This window comes from Triturus cristatus, chromosome 8 (genome assembly GCF_964204655.1).
Source record: "Triturus cristatus chromosome 8, aTriCri1.1, whole genome shotgun sequence".
Lineage (NCBI taxonomy): Eukaryota > Metazoa > Chordata > Amphibia > Caudata > Salamandridae > Triturus > Triturus cristatus.
This window is the reverse complement of record NC_140591.1, coordinates 1,617,251,707-1,617,275,243: the sequence shown is the minus strand read 5'-3', so window position 1 is coordinate 1,617,275,243 and position 23,537 is coordinate 1,617,251,707. Positions and strand designations below refer to the sequence as shown.

The window sequence follows — 23,537 nt, the reverse complement described above, 5'->3', positions numbered from 1 at the left end:
TGGACTATGTTTTCACGATAAATTAAGGTGTACTGGTATAAAAAAAGAATAGTTTAAGGGTTTGAGGTTGGACTCAGTAATGCAAATACATTCAGCATCACTAAGGCTGGTTGCCCTTGCTGGAATGTAGGCAGTCACCCAGATTACACATGGTGGTGGTCTGAAAAAGCAGTTTGGACATGTGCAATTAAAAAAATCTGAAAAGTGGATTCATAATGTGTCAGTCTGTAAAAGTGATTATGACTTGTCAAAAAAAAGAGCAGTAAGTGTGCTTTCAAATTGGCAAAGAAATTTCGTTTTGTGACTAATGTGAAAACATGACTCTGTGTGCAAAGAGGAATTATAGGCAGAGATTTATTGCGTGTTGCTCTGGTGATTTCACAGTTGCATTACATGGAAAGGGGGAGCCATTTTTTGGTGCAGAAGCAGACTCTTAGCACACACCCAGCTGCTTACCATGTTGAATCATGCACAGTATTTACAAGCGAGTGGGGTTTGAGGTTTCAGTCAGTAATGCAAATACATTCAGCATCACTAAGGCTGGTTGCCCTTGCTGGAATGTAGGCAGTCACCCAGGTTACACATGGTGGTAGTCTGAAAAAGCAGTTTGGACATGTGCAATTAAAAAAATCTGAAAAGTGGATTCATAATGTGTCAGTCTGTAAAAGTGATTATCACTTGTCAAAAAAAAGAGCAGTAAGTGTGCTTTCAAATTGGCAAAGAAATTTCGTTTTGTGACTAATGTGAAAACATGACTCTGTGTGCAAAGAGGAATTATAGGCAGAGATTTATTGCGTATTGCTCTGGTGATTTCACAGTTGCATTAGATGGAAAAGGGGAGCCATTTTTTGGTGCAGAAGCAGACTCTTAGCACACACCCAGCTGCTTACCATGTTGAATCATGCACAGTATTTACAAGCGAGTGGGGTTTGAGGTTTCAATCAGTAATGCAAATACATTCAGCATCACTAAGGCTGGTTGCCCTTGCTGGAATGTAGGCAGTCACCCAGGTTACACATGGTGGTGGTCTGAAAAAGCAGTTTGGACATGTGCTTTTAAAAAAATCTGAAAAGTGGATTCATAATGTGTCAGTCTGTAAAAGTGATACAATTACATTTTAATTATAAATTAAATTGTTGGGTGGGACAGGTAAGTGAGAAATTAGAAGGTCTCTTTCTTCCACTTTATCTCAAAAAGATTTTTAAAAATTAGTTATTAATTTCTCAAGGATCTTGAGATGTGGTAATTGATTTTTAGTGTTTAAAAAAAAAAAAAAAAAAAAATACGCTTACCGTGCGCGTACGGTAAAAAAAAAAAAAAGTTTCAAAGAAAAAATAAAAAAAAGTTGAGAGGTAAGGTTGGCTCTTATAAGAGCCGTTGGGTTCATACAGGGATGGAGGAAAGAAAGAATGGGAGTATTATGAGCGTCTACAAACATGCTGGTCTATCTTATTGTTAATAAGGGTAAGACTGATCTCCCCAAAAACAATAAGACCACCACATCTTGTACACCTCATTTCAACCCTCCCAAGTCGAGGGTTGATGTCCACAGGAAAAGAAGAAGGTGATGCTCCAACATCAGAGGAAGGGCTCAGCTGAGCTGCCGATGATGTACTCGGCTGAGCATCTGAGGCTGGGCTCTGGTGACTTACTGAAGAGTTTTCTCCAGTATGTCGAGCAAAGGTCCTTGGGTGTCTGTCCTGGAGGTGTCTCTTCATAGAGTGATTTCCAAAGTAATATTTCTTCCTTGGATTTCCTCTTGATAAAACACGACCACAAAGTATGCAAGTGACCAATTGAGCATTCACCTTTTTCTCCCCCTCTGGAAAAGTGAAATACTCCCATACAAAAGAAGTCTTTTGTTTCCTCCTTCTCTGGATCATGGTGGTGCTGCTGCTAGCCTCACTCTCAGAAGAGGTCTGCTGTTCTGCCATTGTATCCCAATGTCAATCCAGCTCCTGCTCCTAGAGAATCACAAGCAGAAATGAGGGGAATGGGTGTGGTGTGGGAAGAATCTGGAACTGAAAGTAGTTTCAACCAATAAAAAGTGTTCTTTGTAAGTCACATGACCTGCCATGCGCGCACGTGACTCTTACGGTGCGCTTACGAAGCGCGTATGTCACACTCGCGCATGCGCATTACACGCCCCTGCGTAACCGCGACGTTGCTTCCGGGTGTACGCGTACGTCACGCACGTATTGCGTATCGCGCATGCGCATTACACGCCCCTGCGTAACCGCGACGTTGCTTCCGTGTGTACGCGTACGTCACGCACGTATCACGTACGCGCACCGTACTTATGACGTACGAAGCGCGTACCGTCAGCTTACCGTACGCGCACGGGAAAAAATGCATTAAAAAAAAAAAAAACCTTTCCATAATGCAGGATATAGTACATATATTATTTTATACAAAGGCTTACAAAAAATGACAAAAAAAAATTTGCATTTAAAAATCCGTACAAATTCACTGAAAAAAACATGGGTTTCACACATGTTATAGTTAGGGATTAGCATTTAAAAAACCTTACAAATTCACTGAAAAAAACCATAGGTTTCACACACGTTATAGTTAGGAATTGGCATTTAAAAAACCTTAGAAATTCAATGAAAAAACCAAAGGTTTCACACATGTTATAGTTAGAAATTAGCATTTTAAAAACCTTGCAAATTCACTGAAAAAACAATAGGTTTCAAACATGTTATAGTTAGGGATTAGCATTTAAAAAACCTTACAAATTCACTGAAAAAAACCATAGGTTTCACACACGTTATAGTTAGGAATTGGCATTTAAAAAACCTTAGAAATTCAATGAAAAAACCAAAGGTTTCACACATGTTATAGTTAGCTGGACATTTCACTCGTAATAAACCAATGAAATTTTCCCGTTATAGTTAGTTAAGCTAACTATAACTCGCGCGCCCGCAATGCACTGCTGATGACGTCACATATTACATCACTCATGACATGGTCAGTGACATCACTCATGACATCACTGATGACATCTCAAATGACATCACTGATGACATCACTGATGACATCATCCAGTGAATGTGTGTTTTTCTGAAAATTACATATGTTTTATATATGTATATCTCAAGGTCGATGGAAGAATAAATGGGTATATAAGTGTCTAAATGGATGATTTGTTTTTGAAAAATTGATTGTATAACTGACTGATTAAGTGTATCATAGTGAATACATGGCTTAGTGAGTAATGTTTAAATATGTAAATATCTGTATCAGTCTCTCACTTTGTGTATAAGTGTCTGCATGGGTTGGTGAGTAGCTACATGGGTGTTTATATTGGATTTTAGGTTGTTTTTTGAGTATCAGTCTGAGTGACTGCATGGTTCGGTGGGGGGTATTATGTAGTGCATAGGTGCATGAATGAGTGACTCACTGTTTTTATGTGTTGAAGACAGCATGTGTGCAGGACTGTATGGGTGGATGAGTGTGTGTATGGGTGTGTTAGTGAGTGAATGACTGTCTCAATAGTGTCTTTATGAGTAACTACATATGTTTTAAACTAGTATATGTGACTATTGGTGTATATAAGTGAGTATATGTGAGAGTGAGAGATTGGAAGAGTTCCTGTATGAATAAGTATGTGTTTCTATAAGTGATTGTTTAAAAGACTAAGTATGTGTAAGTTTCCGTAGAAGTAAGTGTGGTGGTGTGTGTATAACTGTATATGCAAGTAAATGGATGTTTGGATCTTTATTAGCATGAGTGACTATGTGTGTGAGTAACTCTATGGATGAGTGGTGTTGTGTAACAGGATGTATAGGTGTATGAGTACATATGATGTGTGAGTACACGAATGAGTGACTGTACAGGACTGTTGGTAAATGAGTGGATGTGTATGTGGTTCTTAGAATTATTGAAGAGGTTGTTGTAATTGGTATTGGTATGTCCATTTTTTGGAAAATTTCAGTCTCCATTTTTGAATGTGTGTATCAAAGGTTATATTAGGGTGAGAGGAGGTCTGCCACTCTATCACAAGGATGATGTCATCAGTGATGTCATCAGTGATGTCATTTGAGATGTCATCAGTGATGTCATGAGTGATGTCACTGACCATGTCATGAGTGATGTAATATGTGACGTCATCAGCAGTGCATTGCGGGCGCGCGAGTTATAGTTAGCTTAACTAACTATAACGGGAAAATTTCATTGGTTTTTTACGAGTGAAATGTCCAGCTAACTATAACATGTGTGAAACCTTTGGTTTTTTCATTGAATTTCTAAGGTTTTTTAAATGCCAATTCCTAACTATAACGTGTGTGAAACCTATGGTTTTTTCAGTGAATCTATATATATATATATATATATCTCTGTAGCTTTGTTAGAATGTTCTAGCCAAGGCATGATGTTAGAACAAGGGCTCATGACAGGCTGAACGCAGGCTTGGGAGTAGGAGGAGGACATCCTTCCAAAGTTGGTAAATACAAGGACTTTTTTTGAGGCACACAGGAGTACTGATAGTACAAGAGTCAGTCACTGGCTCAGGGGTGTGCACACAGTTGCATTAGGTGAATTATCAGATACAGTAGATCTGTCTGAGTATTTGTGGACCAGTTAAGCTATGAATGGGATGCTACAGAACTGTCAGGCGGCCAGTTCTGTTGAGCAGAAACAGTCTGAGTCACTCAGCGACAGCTGCTCCACTGAGTCAGCCTTTTACGTAGCATGTGGGTGGGTCGTGCGTGCTTTTTCATGCATTGTGCCTTACTGTTGGAAATCATCCCCCGTACACCATGCCCACACTGTCTAAGTAGGCTGTGTGGTACTCACCAGCATCTTCAGTGCTGTAGGGCATGTAGCCACATCATTCTGGTGTTATTTTTCGCTGTGATACTTTAAAATAAAGGAAAAGATGGCCACTCTATGGTGCCTCAGATGGGCAGGATTATTAACGTGATTGCGCATTTGTAGAAGAAATCTAGCCCTCCTCGGTTACACTCTTTTCCCTATGCTGGTTGTATTTCTCACACATCAATGTCTGCTTTGGAGGGGATGGTTGTTTTTTTTCTCATTTTCCCTCTTGACCTCTCTTTTTGAAACTGACTTTCTGCAGCAAGAACTTTTTCTGCTGGTCCATCTTGATGATGTGGATGTTGTATGAACCAACCCCTTGCCTTTGACACTTAAGTTCCTGTTGCTGCATATCTCAAGTTCAGTCCTCTGTCATTGGGTGCAGCTCTTTTTTTCAGGGTGTTAATTTGGGCATCCTGTATTGTCATTCTTAGTGGCTCTTCCAAGTCCCACCAAACGCTGGCTCTTTCTGCCTTGTCAAAGGCATGGTCTTGCAGAATCATTAGTAGCGACTCTCAGAAACAGTCTGTGTTCTGCCTTGATGTAGTTTCCAGCTGGTAAGAGTTGTTGTCACCACTGAGTGTTGTGTGATTGCTCCGGGATAGTGATCAATCGCCATGATTCTTGGACACTACTCAAAAATGCATTTTTGCTTTTCTTTTTTTGTTAATCCATTTCAAACTGTGAACATCGTGCAGCTGATATAGTCTACTTGTGCATATAAAATGGTATCATAAATACATCAGTTATTTAGCTGTACAGCAAACAGAAAACCTTCACATTTCCCTTTCCACTTAATTTCATAGTGGAAGTTCTATCACTCTCTGTTTCCAAATGCATTGGAAAAGCCATTAACCTCCTATCCTGTAATTTCAAAATTCAGATCAATAGGATGTATAAACAATCATTTCAGCTAACATGTAAATAAAATGTATGCAAGATTCTCATCATGATTGTGATAAGTAACCCATTTCCTGTGTTGCTTGATAATTATTGCGCCATGTCTGTTTTTTTACAATTAGACGCATTGCTTTGAATGTAAAAATCGTATATTCAACTTCATCCTGGAGAATAGGGCCTTCTTCACAGATGGCTGCCTTCCCCTGTAGTAACAAGCATTTGCAATGCATTAGGTCTCGCATTTGTGAGAGTTTGAGCAATTAGCATTGTAAATGACAATGCCTTTTATTTATGTGTTTTAAAAACTTGCAAGCAGTGCGTAAACACGCACTTTGTACTTATAGTTGTTGCTTACGAAAAGCAAGGCTGGCTGTAACTGCGCCTCTTTTGCTGTCAGCCTTGCTTTTGTAAGCAAGGACTATAAGTACAAAGTGCGTGTTTACGCACCGCTTGCAGGTTTTGAAAAAACACATAAATAAAAGGCACTGACATTTACAATGCCAATAGCTCAAACTTTTGCTAATGTGAAACATAATGCATTGAAAATGCTTGTTATTTACGCTTGACAAGACTAGACAACTAGTGACTATTCCAATCAAGATTTGCTGTTTGAGTTTAATAAGAATTAGACCACTAATAAAGATATTTTGCTCTACCCCTCCAAAGAACAAACTCTATCTAAATTTCGAATGTGTTGGCCAAAGTCATTCTTGGCAGAGATGTAAATGAACTGTAATTAAAAGAACAAGATAGGTAGATGGTCGAGCGAAGCCAAAGCTACAGGGGCTGACTTAAAAGAAATGTCATTGGTTTTCTTGCAAACTTCTGTAGAGATGCTAACACAAGATTGCAAAATCAAATTTGTTGCCTAAAATACTACATACGCATGCAGCTTTGAGCCAAGCTACAAGTCTGAATGTGTCTAGAGGTTCTGCATGAAAATGACATGTGCTGCTTATCAAACGATTCTTTTAAAAATATATATCATGGACTATAAATATTACCAGTAGAAAGGTGATTTAAAACTACAATCAAACCAAGGGATGGGGTTGCCCATTCTTTCGCTCTTGTATGTAGGAAGTTGCTATTGTCTATACATACGTATGATAGACTGGAATAAAAGTGATAATCTTCCTTCGTGTTTTACAAAGTAACTTCCCTCCCAATTAATCAGAGATGGGACATTTTGCCACCCTGTGACTCAGCTATTCACTCAGGTAGGCATTCTATATCGCTGGCACATCTAAATCCAGCTAGAGTGACGATTGTCAAAGCTGCTTCCTATGTCATCCTGGGAGGGAGGAGGCAGCCTGCATTCAGTGTCTGTGTGAGCTTCTCTTGCAGTAGCAGTAGTCTCAGTGCGGCTATGTATGCATTGCGAAAGCGCACATAGCACGCTGCAAATGCAATCCAAAACAAGACGACCCCCGACGTCCACAGACCCTGCAGGGAGAGGAGGGAGTACCTCGACGACCCCGGACGTCCACAGACCCTGCAGGGAGGGGAAGGAGCGTCTCGACGACCCCTGACGTCCACAGACCCTGCAGGGAGAGGAGGGAGTGCCTCGGGAGGTACCAGCTTCGGGGCCTAGTAGCAGCTGCAGCCCCTATCCATGCCAGGGACCTGGAGGTGATTAGGAGGGCGAGGCGGAATCTGGCTCGAGCTGAGGGGAGCGCGTGCCTGCCCTCGCCGAACACACAGTGTATTGTAAAAAACAGAGCGCGGTGCCCGCTTCAGCGACACCGCGCTCTTTCCATTTTTTACAATACAATTTTGCCACAAGCACTCTGTGTTCGCGAGGGCAGGTGCTCGCTCCCCTCAGCTCCCGAATTAAAGTTAAAAAACAAAAACAAACGGAGAGCGGTGTCCCTAAAGCGGGCGCCGCGCTCTGAAATAAAGCTGAAAATAAATAAAACAAGCAAAAACAAAGTACCTTACCTCCCATCTTCTTCCTTCGGAGCCCACAAAAGCGCGAACCATACGCGTGTTTTATCTCCTGTCCGTACGCATGCACATCTCCTGTCCCCCTTCGGAAGATGACAGTAGATCCCGTCAACCGAGCAGCGCATGCTCTGCGTTGCTAGGCGAGATCTAAAAACCAACAGCCTTATCGCACTCGCCAATAAAAGAAGCCTTATGCACCTAGTTAGTAGGACAGAAGCCTGAAGGGGAAAACGACTGAGGTTGTGAAAGCCGTCTGAGTTACTGTCATGAAGCTGGGTGAGGAGGAAGAACCTCAGTCTACCTATGACCACTAGTGTCATTAAAGACCCAGGTAGTAGGTGTTTGACACCTATAGACTGCTTACAAGAGTAGAAAGTGAACACATCAAAGAAAAGGACACGAAAAGCAGTTACGAGCTGCACAAAATCTCCCAGAAGAATAAGACTTCTACTGAAGCCCTACTATCGGCTCATGAGAGCATGAAAAATAGAGAGAGAGCAAGACACTGGATAAAGACACGAGACAAGTCATAAATAAAGTGAGTGACTAAAGGGATGAGACTTGATAGGTCACTAAAGAACACACCAAACCCAGACACTGCTAAAGGGCGATGCAAATTTACGTGAAGCAAAGTGGCAGTTAAAAGTCTTGGAGAGATTAGACCTTTGGGAAACAGCAGCTAGAGGTACTAAAGAGAGCTACCGTATCACCAATGCACGAAGATGAATGATTGTCGTCTGTATAAGCTCTGCGAAAAGCTATTGGCAAAGATTTTAAGTCATTGAATGAGAACACAAAAATACCTTGTCCTCAGATATCAAATGAGTGCACCACTAGAAATGCATTAGTCCCAGTGACTTAATGACAAACATTCCATGCTGTTGGATCCTCTATGAAGTGTGCTAACATGGACTTTATGATCACTCCTTGTTTTAGCAGTGAGCGGTCAACTAGATACTCACTAAGCTGTTGTAACTGAGTTCTTTTGATACTCTGAAATGTATGCCTGTTTGCAGATTCACTGAGACTTGTAGTACTTTCTTATCTCACTTTTTAGGTCTCGGCTGCGAAGGCTGCGCTTGCGCAGTCTCGCTCCGAGATTTAATGACTTGGAGAAGAGGGGCTTAAACCCGCCCCTCTTCTCCCCTGTTCTCCATTGGCTGGCCTCTTGAATGCTGGCCAGCCATTGGAGAAGAGGTCAGTCATTCAGATTAGGCCCCGTCCTTTTCGGATCGGGGGGCGTGTTTTTTGCAAGAAGTCTCAAGGAGGAGACAACAGCAAAACACGCCCCCGAATCCGAAAACGACGCTGCCTTTCTCCGAGGCATTTCTTCTTGACCTCGGAGAAAGGCAGTGGTGTGCCTTTTGCTCTGCCTTGTTTTTTAAAGAATCAGCTCACGTTTCTTCAAAAACACTGTGATGAGTGAGCGTAGGGCGTTGCGCTACATGCGAACGTCTGGTGACGTCAAATCATCCCGTCCAAACTTCATAGATTAGCCACGATCGAAGGAACATGGAACATCGACTATGTGACGAGTGAATGGAAGGTGAGCTGCGGAGCGTGAGGGCATCCAAAATAGTTTGAAAAAAAATCAGAGCTCCACATGGCTGCAGCTGCGCGCTGCACTCTATGCTCGTTTTTGTAATGCTTCTGACGTAGCCCTCCCACCCCTATTTTTCTTTCTCACGATCTGTCTCCTGTCTATCTCTATTTCCTCTGCTTCTCTGTTTGTAAATATCTCTGCCCACCTCACCGTTACCTCTCGCTGCCTTCCCCTCCACGTCCTCCTCGTCCCTAGATCTTCCAACCGCCCTCTCTTTCTGTCTCTCCTTCACCCTCTTCCCTCCCTCGCCCTCTCTTACACAGTCACCGCATGCCTGTGTCTCGCGCCGTCTCACTGTCTCACCCACTCCTGCTTGTTTCTCTGCCCCCTCTCCTTTTTCGTACCTCCTCTCTCAACACAAACCGAAAGTGCCTCCCAGCAGAGCACACGGGCATCCCAGCACTTTAAAGCACGGATGGCGTTTTGAAAGTAGCAAGAACGTGTCTCGCAGGCACCCCGCCCCTCGAAAAACACCCAGAAAAGAAGCGTTAATCTGCATTTCGCAAACGACGCCGCCAGAGTTCACGGCCCAGCGATAACGACACACAGACATTACGACTAATTTCCGAGATTACCGCCTGCGGTAAACGAGCCTGCGCGGGCAGACGCATTTGCGCGTTTTTTGCGCGCTGAGCCCCCTGCATCTGTGGCATGGTTGTAGGTCGCACGGAAGTATTCGCAACCCAGTGCTCGACACTTCGATCTATTTCGAGGTGTATTGATCCGAGGGCGCTGTTAACCACACAACGGAAATTACCGGGCACGAGTTGTCTTTTATTTCGTTTCGAATCCGCGAAACGTAGGTGCGCTGCCGATCGCGAACTCGCTTCCCGCCGCCGTTCTGTAGCCGAGTCGGTATATTTTTCTCAACCACATAAGTGGAAAAGATGGATACAACCCCGACTGCGCCTTGACTAATATCAGTATTTTACATATGCATTTTACAGGACTGGATGGTGCATTTCTTTTGTTTTTGGTAGCTCATGTAGAAGATGTTTTGTTTCTTACTTCCTACCCGCCTGGTGTGTACACTCTCTGTCCTGCGGATTTTTTTCCCTGTGTTTCTAAATTGACGGGCAGTATTTTTTTTTTAATGAAAATCTGTGAACATCTTAACATGTCCAAAAAACATACATCACCCTAAAGTGAACGAGGTATTTTGAAGTTTTCCCTGTCTGAACTTGCACGAACACGAGGAGATGTAAGTGAAATAAATGTGTTCTCTCCCCCCCCCTCTTTAATCTGCTCGGCTCCTCCGCACTATTGCCTCTAATGGAATGTAAACTTTTTGACAAGGGAAAGGGCAGCGCAGGTGACCCTAAACCGAGCTCGACCCCCTCAAGCCACACCTGAGGCATTTAAAACGAACGTGTTTTTGCGAAGGAACATGTTAACTTTGGGGGAAAGGTCAGAAGTGTGATTTTTGGCACCACGCTTTGGAAAAGCAGCAGGTATTTTCAGCAATGCTAAGCGGCCTTTAAAGAACACGCGCTTAGACCTGTCCGGGGCAGAGTTTATTCCAAGAATTCGTTGTAGCCTGCGCAAGATCACACAGTTCATTAACAGTCGCGGCGGAGCTGTGATAGACAACTTCTGATTTGTAATAATAACAAGCATTTACAATGCAACGGTCTCGGCATTGTTAAAGTTGGAGCTATTGGCATTGCTCATGACCATGCTGTTTCTTTAAATGTTTTAAAAACAAAAACATAAACAAAAATGTCATGAGCAATGCCAATAGCTCTAACTTTAACAATGCCGAGACCGTTGCATTGTAAATGCTTGTTCTAGTAGTACTGGTTTGCGTGGCCTTTAGTGTTCCTGTGTTTTATGTGTTCTCATTGCCCTAAGTTCTCTTGTAGCCTATTAACTTGTCTCTCCGCACCCCGTAGGCAGTGGTTCTGGCTGTACATCTGTGCTGTTTTTGTCTCCTGTGGCTTGCTGTCTTAATCACCATACCAAGAGTTCTCCCCTCCCCCTTTCTCATGTGCCCTACTCACAAACCCATGTAGCTGCATGTGGACTCCTGATGTATGAGCACAGCAGTCCTCAATTTTGTGACATTAATTGAGCGGATGAGGTTGAAAGACAATTAGTTCCACCCTTATTAATTCTATTTTTAGTTTGAAGACTCAGATGAAATTTTAATTCAACACACAAAGGAATCCAAGCTATAGTGTGACATTTGCCTCTGCATGGTATCACTTGACTCTTATCCCGTTATGGTTAAATTGCTTTGTGGGAGAGAGTAGGGAGATGCAGCAGTCCTTGCTTAAATGGTTTGCTGGCCACTGTGAGCCATATTTACGTTTCTGACTCTGGCCTTGTGGAGCTTTCCTGAAGGATAGTTATGATACTTGCCATGCACAATAGTTATCCTTTCCATAAGGGCGTAGTGCATTGGGTGTTACCAAAAAGCTCCTCATCGAGTATTTGTTCTGATTGGTGACTGAAAAATCCATGCTCCGCTCGGAAAGATAGCATCTTAGATCAATAATAGATTAAGACAATATAGATGTCCCTCAAAAGATGGATAACCAGAAAAATTAAAAGTAAGGTGCACTGGTATTTTGAAACAACTGTAGTCTTTCTTTCTAAAAGGTGGAACACGAGCACAGGTATGATTTAAAAAAAAAAAAAAAAGATGAAAAAAGTAGGTTAATGAATAGCTTGTTAATAAACATGGTTCAGGCATACATATTCTCAGTTTTGAGGTCTCGCCTAGTGACGCAGCGCATGCGCTGCTCGCCTTGGCGAGACCTATTGTCGCTGGTTTCTCTGCCGAAGGGGGACAGGAGATGTGCATGCATATGAACAGGACATGTGCACTCCGTACTCGTGCACATCTCCTGTCCCCGCGTAGGGCTGGCGCGCTTTCACTTTCGTGCTGGATGCTTTTACGGACAGGAGATCTGCACTCCGTACGCGTGCAAATCTCCTGTCCCTGCGTAGGGCTTGTGCGCTTTCACTTTCGCGCAGGACGCTTTCAGGATTGTTTAATCATCCAGGAGACAAGAAGGGTCGGAGAAAGGCAGCAGGTGAAGGGGGGGGGGGGTCACGCTCCCCACTGGCAAAGGGTTGATAGGCAGGAGGCGAGCAGCAGTGGTAGAGATGAACATAGTAGTGGTACGCAAGAGCAGGGCCACACTCACCCGCGCCCCAATCGAATAGTGAGTTCCAGTAAGGCGACGCTGCTTTACATACCCTCGCCATCCCCTTTCCTTCTGCCCGGGTTGCTGCAAACGGCCTTTGAAGTGGCCAAATTCTGGCCCAGAGAGGTGACAACCCTTCCTGCGCCAGGGTCAACCCGCCCTCCTGGCTGGCGCCAGTCCCTTATCTTGAGGCACACTGCCCCTTCCTCTAATGTGTGAGGTGTCCTCCCCCAGTGCACCCCTGCTAGTACCCCGGCCCTTTAGGTGTATCGGTGAGTTGTGTTTTTCAGGGAAAGCATGGTTCTGAGAATGGTTCTGAGTCCGCGTAAGATCACCAGCCAGTCCATAAAGTAACATGCATATTACATTCTTCGCCATAATGACCCAGGGCTCGTGAAAACCACCGTATTTTGTCGCCAGGTTCATTTAGAACTGCACTGCTTGCATCACCCTCACCTGCGGGGTTTCCACCCTCGGCTTGGTACCAACACAATCTTCACAAGTAGTAGGACCTCTTTGCATTGCATGTTGTTGGTGTAGTGGATTTGCACTCCACATTTCATATCGTCCCGTGCGAAAGTGGTTAGGGGTACTTAGCCCCTTTACGATTAGTTTAAAATAAAGCATTGACTGGCGTGAAGTAAGTTAGCCTAAAACACTCACCTTATTCCTTGGGGCTACCAAGGACCACAAGAAAGGTATAATTTGACCAAGTCTCTGTAGGCCCGAGATCTTCAAACTTTTTTGCTCTGAGCCCCCCCAAGCAAAGAGTTTTGAGGGGGGGGGGGGAGGCCTTTCAAAAAATTTATGGCAAGAATAGGAAGAGTGGGAGGGGCAGCGGTGAGCTCCGGGGCAGCGATTTACAGGATCATTACAGGGGTATTTTTGTGTAGATCATAATCCACGCTATATGTGAGACTTATAAAGGTACAAATACATACAACCAAACAGAAAATTTACCAAAGACATGGGGTATTGTGTGCCTCAGCCCCAATGCAGCTGCACTTGCTGAACTAAAAAGCCCTTAAAATGAGAGCCCCAAACCTCCCCACCTTCCTCAAAGCATCTTTCAGAGGAAGCGGTCTCCTTCATTTGTAATCAAAATAAGCATTTGCAATGCAATAGGTCTTGCATCTACGTAAGTTTGAGCTTTTGGCTTTGTAAATGACGATGTCTTTTATTTATGTTTTGGTTTGTAAAACAAATAAAAGGCATTGACATTTGCAATGCTAATAGCTTAAACTCTCGCAAATGCGAGACCTATTGCATTTCAAATGCTTGTTCTATTTGTGTATATCTTGGAAAGATTATGAAGATATTCACTTAAATATATATGTAACACAGTTAAAAAAGAAAAGTGATAGAGAAAATAATTTTGTAATACATGCTTCGAAAAATAAATGTGAATTCAGAGTAGGACACAAAAAGTGAAATATAATGTATCTGTCACACATAGCACTGTCCAGACCTGTTGGTTTGGAGAATGTTATGCTCAATATGGTTGGTCTCATATTGTCATGACACTAGAGGAAGTGATCAGGAATCAAGATTTTCAAGGCAAAGGTAGTCTACATCTGGCTAATCAACAAAGGGACTGTTTTGAAGGTTGTTTGCCGAAGAGGGGTAGTCCCCAAGGGAAAGGAGGGGGCAGAGGAAATTAGTCGACAAAGTCTAGCAGAGGGCAAAAATGGGGATCATGTGCTGGGCCAGGTTCGAATGGCGCTTGCTCCACCTATTGAAAGGGACTAAAAGGATCAAACCTAGTTATCTCCCCAGTCTTGGGCTGCCGACTATGCCGCTTTTGTTGAACATGTCGTATCGGGAAGCTGCAAGCACACCATCTTATGCTTTCTGCAGTTAACGCCAAAAGAACGACTCTTGTGGTAAGAGATATAAACCAGAAAATATATGGATGTGTGCTTATATCTCTGCACCGTTACTTACGCCCTTGATGTTCGGAATACTTTTCATGATGCAGTGCATTGATCTATATATTTTGCAGCAGTAAATAAGAGTATCATGACACATGCTCATAGTTTATTGCGCAGTCATGCATAAAACTAATAATGACAAATTACCAAGCCTCCAGATTGCAACTTAGACACATTCATTTTCTGACCGATTAAAGCAAGGTTGTAGAGAGTGAATTTGTGTCAGATTCAGATTATGCATCTTTAACAGTTGTGCTATAGCAGCTGATGCCCACACGCCATTTATAGCAAGACCCAGTTAGGTAAAGCACTGGATTTATTTGTCATCTTAATATTTGTCATGTTTTATAGGACATTATTAAAAGGCAAATTAAGTTGGGAGTGCAAAATTCCTGTCAGCTAACCTCCGTGTTTTGGATTTTAATGAAGAAATCCACGAATTTATATATTTAAGGAGATTTGTATAGTATGTACCTGCAGGACTTTTTCCTGTCCATTAAATAGACAAATGAATAAGAAGGGATGGGCTCACAGCAAATACCTGACAGAAAACAGTGTTGAGTAGCCTGATAGAAATGTTCAAAGTACAATTGATGAACAGTATGCTAAACAATGTCGTACATTCACCATAGTACAGAGATCTGGGCCTAAATCCATTGTGTTGTTTGCTCCCCATGCCATTCCAGTTTGAACCCAGCCATATGCAAATCAGTCTCGATCCTGCACCCTATGGGAACAGTTCAGCCTAAACTGCCAGGCCAGGTCATCCCTGGACTGGAAACAAGCATCCTGAGACCGGTTTCGGGTGTTCACTCCTCATCAGCCAGGCCGGCAGCAGCTCCACATGCCCAAAACCTGGAACAACCTTCCCTTATTCATCTGCTCTGCCCGTTCTCTTTTTGACTAAAAACATTAAAAATCTGGCAGTTTATTTACCTCTACTGCGGTCAGGTTCCTGGCAGTGCCTTTCTCAATCCGCGGCTGTATAACCTGCATGGTTAACATGCGCATTCCAAACACTAATAACATAACATGGACAAAATATAAATTAAGACTCCTTGATCTTGAGCCCAAGAAATTTGTCTCAGGTGATGAGTTTTGGGAGTTTCACATCCTTGTTATATTGCCTACCTACCATTACTAATTCAGATTTACATGCCTGGCTTTTAAGAGGTTTTTCCTTCTTATTGTTGGTAAAGTTTGTCATCCAAAGACAACAAACCAGGTACTTGCAACATATGGACTGTACACACAAGCTGCTTGTACATATTCAAGTTCAAATGTATTGCACACAGAATAATCACTCCGACCTTTTGAACACATGCAGTGTATTTCAGAATCACTGGGAACCCAATCCAAAGATTGTCTCCAATCACTTTAAGGGGTTTTCATTTTCTATCAGTTTCTTCCCACACTCTTACAATCTACACTTGTTTGCTTTACTTTGATAATTTCCTGCATTTAATAATCAGACAGCACTTCGCTTGTTTTTTTTAGATGTCCAAAGCCTGTGGCTTGATTGACTTATCTACCAGTAGCTGTCACAGTTGTGTCCTGGCCTCTAAAATATGATCACACATTTACAGGTGTGACACTTTTTTTTAAACTCTTTTTTTATTGGTACTTATATGATGATGAGATAAATATGGAGAAAGTATATCTGCGCCACTAAATGACTCTTAGCACCCTGACTGTACTGCAGCTTGAGCCCAGAGTTGTGACTTCTACTAAAAGGATTTGTGTGTGTGCATCTGGATTTTTGGTACACCTTTGCAGTGATGTGCATAATAAATATCCTGCTTTTTGCCTGTTTGTGGCTGGTCCCACAGTTTCCCATTGATTCCTGTAAAATGCTGACATTGGAGACCAGTCTGGAGTAAAGAGAGTTTGAGGACACATGCATTAATGGAAAAGTTCATTATTTGTATCCTACTTCTCTTCATATAACGTGGGTAAGTTCATACTCTTGGAACATTGGCTTACCTAGCACCCTTGCTCCCTTCATTAGTCAGTCCAAACACCAACCGATCGATGCTACCTCACAGAGCTCTAGTCTTTGGATAAGTTATTGCAAAGACTACGGATTCCGATGAGCTGGTTGGTGTGCATCTTACATAATGAACCGAAATGTTCTACTGTGATTACAAGCTCAATTAATGCACTGCCAGTGTCAGCTCACACTTCTGGCATTTGCATTTTAATTAAAACAAGACATCTTAAGGTTTTACTCCTTCCCAGCGAAACCTAATTTGATGAAAACCCCACGGCCTGAAGGTTCTCTTATATTTGCTAACTGGTACACTGTCCATATTCATAGTAGAGCCACAGGCTGGCCACTGCAGATGCTGCAGTTCGAGAGAACTCATGACATTTTTATTCACTGCACACATGGGCTAAATGTACGACCGTTTTTAGCAGTCAACAATGGAAAATCGGGCTGTTTGCGACTGCTAAAAAGGAATGTGGTATATACAAACTCTGTTTTGCGAGTCGGTAACCTATTACCGACTCGCAAAATAGGGTTTGCAAGTCACTATTAGGAAGGGGAATGACAAGCCGCCCCTTCCTAATAGTATGATAGGTTTGCGACCACAAAACAATCACAGTTACCACCTACTACAAGTAGGTAGTAAGCCAGTTGCAAATGGGAAAGGGTCCCCAGGGGACCTCTTTGTGTCTGGCAGCGAAAGTAATTTTTAGAGAAGGCAGTGGTCCCACGGACCACTGCTTGCCCTTAATAAAATGAAAAAACTTTAATTTTTTTTCTTTAAATACATCCCGTTTTCTTTTAAGGAAAACAGGCTGCATTTGAGAAAAAAAAAGTTGCTTTATTTAAACAAACCAATACAGACCTGGAGATCTGTTGTCCCCATCAGGCCACCATCCCTGTGATTGTTGCCCATTCCCAATGGGTCGCAAATTGTAACCTGCCTCATGAATATTTATGAGGCAGGCCATTTGTGACCCCATTGGGAATCGCTAAATGTTTCTGAGACATATTAGTACAGTCTGTTTTGCAAGTCTCAAAACGGAATGGTCGTACATCTGGCCCATAGTGGCCACTTGCTATTTGGGGGTGGCTTTTGTTCCATTGATATCTTGCATGGCCATATGTATTTGCAAGGAGCTGTAGTGTGATACACTTCATGTTCCAGCTAGCTCCAAACCTACATATCGGCAGAAAGCAGTAACATAGAGGTGGTACTAAGGTGGTGCGGGTGTTAATGAATGTTCTGGTTTTTCAGCACTTGCAGAAAGGAAAGTCACTTCTATGCGATTGTTGCAGAAGAAAAATGAAAACGTATTAAAAAACATATTAAAATACATTGTCTGTAAACAAAGCGCAGCTTTGCAGTCCATCATCGTCTTAGTACAGCACTAAAGCCGCCCTGTGTGACAAACATAATCCAAGAATGTTCATGGCATTGGAAAGAACGACTTTCATTATTTTTTATTTTGCTACTCGTTGCCACATGGACCATGCCTGTTACTGAGGATTTACGAGCAGGAACTCTGCTAAGTTGTAGGAGCGGCGGTATTCTATCAGAAAAGACCTACTGACCATGTAGGTGGCATAAGACCCAGCAAGGACCCACGCGATCTCCTTGCATCTGTAAACACAAAGGGAGGAGCGTCACTTCACTTCTATACATCTTGTGAACAGTGACCACCCTTCTTGTTCTGCATTTACTTTAAACTGCTTCATCATGTTCCACGTCAGTGTGGTGGTAACTTTAATTCCCACGCCAATGCACCCACACAGTTCAGCAGACGCTTTGAACATCATTTCAATCTATTCAAAGCTTGACAGAGCTCCATGGTCTCGGTATGAATGGTAAAGAAGGCAAGTTGCTAGTAAAGACCGGTCAAGGCCAAGCTCGACTAGAGCACCATTGGGTTAGCTGACAAATTTTTAAACACCCCAAAGAAGGTTTGAAAGGCTGCTCATGTTTTGCTCAAGGTGGTGGTCGTGAATTCATCCTGACCTCCTGAATTCTGTAAATTACATTTGTGTGTGGTTGTTTCTATAACAATCTTGAAACGTCACATACATTCACTTACATCACATTTTGGAGAGCATCAAAGCGGTATAAATGTGCATCTTCCCATACAACCTGAAGGGGAAGGCTGCTCGCAGTATAGTAATTAACACACAAGTTAGTCACCACAATTGATATATTGAGGTATGGGGGGACCTAAGGCAGTGTCCCTCTGGCTTCCTCTACGTTTTCTGATTGGGCTTAAACCATGAGTAATGGACAAGCACTCCAATATCATAACAGTTTCATGTCCCAAAACATAGTTAGAAGTTTCATGTAGTATAGCATGGAGAAAGTTCTTCATCTGAATAGAAAGAGGGCAGAGTGATTTTTCTGCTGTGAAATCCTGGACTGGGGTTTTTGAAGTTCTTAGCAGAGCCTGTTGTGAACATAGATCCCTATCCAGATCCCCGCAGGGCTGCGGGAAGAGTCTTTTATTTGTGCACCTGTCCCGCTGTTTAATGATTGATTGAGATGAGCTTCCACCCACGGTAATTCTCAATAAAAAATGTTTGCCTCTTAACTGCAGTTTGTAAGTCTCTCCTATAAATTGCCCCTCAATTCATATGCGCTTCTAGAATGCAGCATGTCCACTCCTTTGTTGAAATGAAACCAATCAGCCCTTGTAGTCTTATTTGACAGGTCCCTCCTCTGCAAGCACTCCCCTACTTCTTCCCACTGTTGTATTCTATATAGACTGATTTTCATTACTAACTGTAGCAAATCTCTGGGGCATCCATGCAGTGTAAATTGTTCTGCTTGGTAGTCACTCATTTAGGTTCTGGAGCTGAGGTGATATACCCTTGAGTTAGCATATTTCTTGCATATGTTTGGTTGTAGAGTGGGAGGAAAGTATGTCTGCTGCAGAAACCGTAATTTAACTTTGAAAGGAAGCATGCTATCAGTCAGTACTCTCCTAGTGTTAAAAAAGCATGTCTTAAAGTGACTTGTAAAACCTTTTAACACCTTAAGTGCTTCTGTGCTATTAACAGTGACTACTAGCACGAGTCCTCCAAGTCCAGCAGATATTGCATTTATTGTGACAAACCTCCATTCTGCTCCCCGAACCAATAAAGGTCTCCTCGAATCTTACCTACACTGCACCCAGTTTAATTACCATGCCAGTAGAAGTGAAGAATAAGACACTTTGTGTATTGCTGCAAAAGTGTCAATTATGTCGAGCAGATTATGTACAGAATTAACTAATTGCTTGAATAACTGCTGTTTTTGAGTTGGCTGAGGGACGTAGAAGACTGGTCAACAGTGGGAAAGAACCAGGAGGGAGGAAGAAGTAGCAAAAGATTTGCCTTACTGGAAAGGAGTTCTAGTGGTACTGGTTGACTGCAGCATGCACTGGTTGACTTGCAGTCCTGCGAGGCCTACACCACTGCTGTGTCTGCAGAGCTGCATTGAACAAACATTAAGCACCATAAATGCTGAAAGCAAGATATGTCCCAAAATCCACATACTACCCGCTGTTACTCCTCAGCTCTCTGCAGCGTGTTTCATCAGTCTCAAATAATACTGCGTTTTCCGAACTGCAGATCTGGAAGTGTGGCTAGGCAGGTACTGTGCTGTTTCACACACATGCTCATTCCATCGTTCCAGCGGATTCAACCTTTCCCATGACCGCTGTTGGCCAGATGATGGTGTTCCTGATGGCCCCTTAACCTGACATGACTAACCCTGGGCGTAGTTCACGAAGTAGCGCTACGCGAAGTGCACATCGCACTACCCGAGCTACGCGTAGCTTCGCAAACTGCGTAGTGCACTGTGCAAGATGCAGTTCGCACTGATTGCACAGTGCCGGATGCTTGTCCGCACTGTGCAATCAGTGCAAACTGCATCTTGCACAGTGCTAGCGGTCGTTTTCTGCCGCTCGAGTAGATTTCTACTCGAGCGGCAGCTTTCTCAACGCGGACTGGTAGATTCTCAATGCGAGCGGTCGCGAGCATACGCGATCACTCGCAATGAGAAACCTGACCTCCCCGCGTTGAGAAGCTTGCTGGGAGATTTATTTTCCACGCTTGCGATCGGCAACTTGATGTTGCTGATCATGAATGAGGAAAAAGTCTCGCCGGGATGTAATTTTGCTTGCTCGCGGTCGCCAACTTTACGTTGAGGACCGCGAGTAAGCAAAAAATGACCGCTGCACTACGCTACGCGTGTTTGCACTGTGCTACGTGCAATTCGCGTAGTGCGAAGTAGCGCAAACTTCGCAAACTACGCGAGCGTAGCGTAGAGCTTTGCCCAGGCTTAGACATGACCCCAACTGGCCTTATTTGCTGGATAATATTACGGCTGCTTATTGTTCCTGATTGTACCTCCTCTCTTAAAGCTAATGGGACCTGGTCATGTGCATCAGAGGTCTTATTGTTCCTGTGACGTGTGTCTTTAATGGTCATGCTATGTTATTTTCTGGTACACCTTCAGTTGTGTGAATACTAAATTGATTGTAGTGAAAGAAGAGAAATCCAACACCACTGAGTTGACAAGGCATCAGAGGCAGGTGAGGAATGCATGAACTGTACCACCGGTTTCTCTTCAAGGGTAGCGCTGAAGTTTCACAAAGTTGCTCTTAAAATTAGTAGTGCATGCACCTCATCAGCGGTTTTAGTATCGCTCAAAATCTTCACCTTTTATTGTTTAAATGGTCTTCCTGTCTTTGTTTTGAGAGGCGTATTAATTTTCAGGTCTTTCCAGCTCTTGCAGCATATTTAATGTGGCAACTGACAGGCATCGTAATGATTAGCTGCTGTAATTTCATTAGATGTTGTTCTGGTCAGAACCCTGAGATCGCATTATTGGACCATAAATCATACAAACTGTTATGCACGTTTTATATTTCAGTGTCTGCTGTGGCGTGAAACTGGTTTTTTTTTCTTCTCAGACAGCAAGATGTTTGTTGAAGGTTTTTGGGGTTGTATACTCTAGAATACTATTTTCTTTTTTGCCTGTACTAAAAGAAATAACAACTTCTCAATTTAAGTTAACAGGTGTGGAATTAGTGGAGATGTTTTTCTTTTTTTAAACCAAGTCTTGCATGCATGGGTGTGCTACAATCACTTGTGTAAAGTACTGATAGAACAAAGGAAGTTGATTAAATTGGGTGTTTGTTTTTTGCACATTGGTCCTTGGAAATTGTGAATCTAGGCAGGGAGCAGTGCAGTAAGTCACAACATTTTTTTTATGTTTATGGTTTTTCAAATACACTATAATGCTCAGAGACTGATTGCTGAAGAACACATTTTCTATGTTTCCCATGTTTCAAATTAAAAATTTGTGGGAAAAAGTATTCAGGAGTATTGAATTTATTGCTTTTATTATGTTTGACACCTCTTCTAGTTATACAGTGGCAGTTGTCCCATATAGTCCTCTACTTTCAGTTTTCCTGGTCGCACTCTAGAGATTGAAAACTGATAGGAAGTGAGCTTGTCCAAATTAGACTGAACCCAGGATGGTAAACACAAATAATGAACTTGGGGGGTAGCATTTGAGGTCTTGGGTTGGACTCCTCACCTTTGTAGACAGTATTTGTAGCGCTCAGCAAAATTCGTGTGCCAAGGCTTGTATTTCTTTCTGGTAAAAGTTAGGATTCAAGGTTTTGGATACGTTTTCTATCTTTTTACTAGTCACTAAGTTCTTATGCTAGGAGATCAGTGCTGGGAATGTACACAACTTAGTATTTCTAGAACTTGCATCTCAGAACGTTGGTGCAATGACGCCTAACTACATTCAGGTCAACGTATCCATCTCCTAGTGTGCAGCTCTCCTGTCTAGGAGATTGTCTCACTTTGTTCTTAGGGCATGCAAGACAGCTCAAACCCTTGACACTTGTATCTCATTTATTCCTTCTTTTTTCTGCAGGAACATTCCAGAGGCACAGGCAGAGAGGAGGAAGAGGAGTCAGAGATTCAGGCTGTTTGGGGGGAGGAAGAGGAGGATGAGTCGGAAGAGTCGGACCGCTCTGGTGTGCGAGGAGAGGATGAAGGGGAGGAGGAGAGCGAAGATGGAGAGGATGGCAGTGACGTCTACTTCTATTATATGATGGATGAGCGTTGGATTGATTATCTGGAGCGTACTGAGGAGGGGAACCTCATTCGTCATGTTCGGCCCAAGGTAAGAGGGCCTACAATGAATACAGTATCTGTATCGCTGCAGAGCTCACTCAGTAATGTTAGTGTATCTCCAATAATTGCAAAACCTCTGCTGATAAGCGTATACCACTTGAGTCAAGATGACACCTGCTGCGGGGATAGACTCGATGGCTTGATTTAATCAATTTTCAGCATTTCAGCAGGGCTAAAACACACATGGTTTTCTCCTAAATCATTTCAGTTGTTCCTATTTATAGTGTATTGTTTAAAATGTATACTTTTTGTTTAAATAATGAAAACCTGTACATATGCGGTTAGGAAGAGCAAAACAAAGTTAATTCTGTAAGCCATCAGTGTAATAATTTCTTTTTCACTTGTTAGTCATTGATATGTATTCAATTTCTAACTAATATTTTGGCATGCTGTATACCAATTTGGATTTTTATCCTGCAGAACCTGAAGTTTTCTTGAATCTTTGGAAGAAAGTTGGTGACTAGAGAATCGTTTTTGTCAGAGCAATACGTTTAGTCTTGTAGCCCTTGTGAGATTATGGTGGCTCGTAACAGTATAGGTTTCAGCAGGTTGAGGGTTCTCCGAACACGTTCTGTGTGACAGATGACCTTCTTTGTGCCACACTTAGAGGTATGTAGAAGCTGTCAAGAATGTATCTAGTACCCTAGGGCTTTTTTATCTACGTTAGTGGGTATTTGATTTTAGACTCCTTGGGTTGTGCAGTATATAGGATGAAACCTAATGGTTCCCATAAAGGTATACATTTGATTCATCACTTTAGAATGTGGAAGTGCAAAAGGGTACCTATCACAATGCGGTTCAGTTTTTATTTTGAAACCAAACACTCTGTAGCTATTAATGTAATCCAACAAACTTACTTTATTTTGTATGCACCTAAGTTATCATTTTATGTCCAGGTATGTAAGCACAATATTTAGTTTAATAACATTGGTACACTATAGTGAACCCGTCCCCAAAGTGTGACAACTACCTAAAAAATCTTTAGTTAACTGGTAGGACAGTATTGTCAGATTATATAT

General features: G+C 42.5%; 1 protein-coding gene across 2 annotated transcripts in view; it reads left to right on the top strand.

The window, feature by feature from the left end:
- The window catches only part of LOC146806345 (F-box/WD repeat-containing protein 7-like), a 458,999-nt gene that overhangs the window by 140,130 nt on the left and 295,332 nt on the right, over positions 1-23,537 (top strand). For both annotated transcript variants that reach the window (XM_085623550.1, XM_085623549.1), the window contains exon 3: positions 22,256-22,507. In XM_085623550.1, the coding sequence (XP_085479676.1) occupies positions 22,256-22,507 (252 nt within the window). The remainder of the gene's footprint in view (positions 1-22,255; positions 22,508-23,537) is intronic.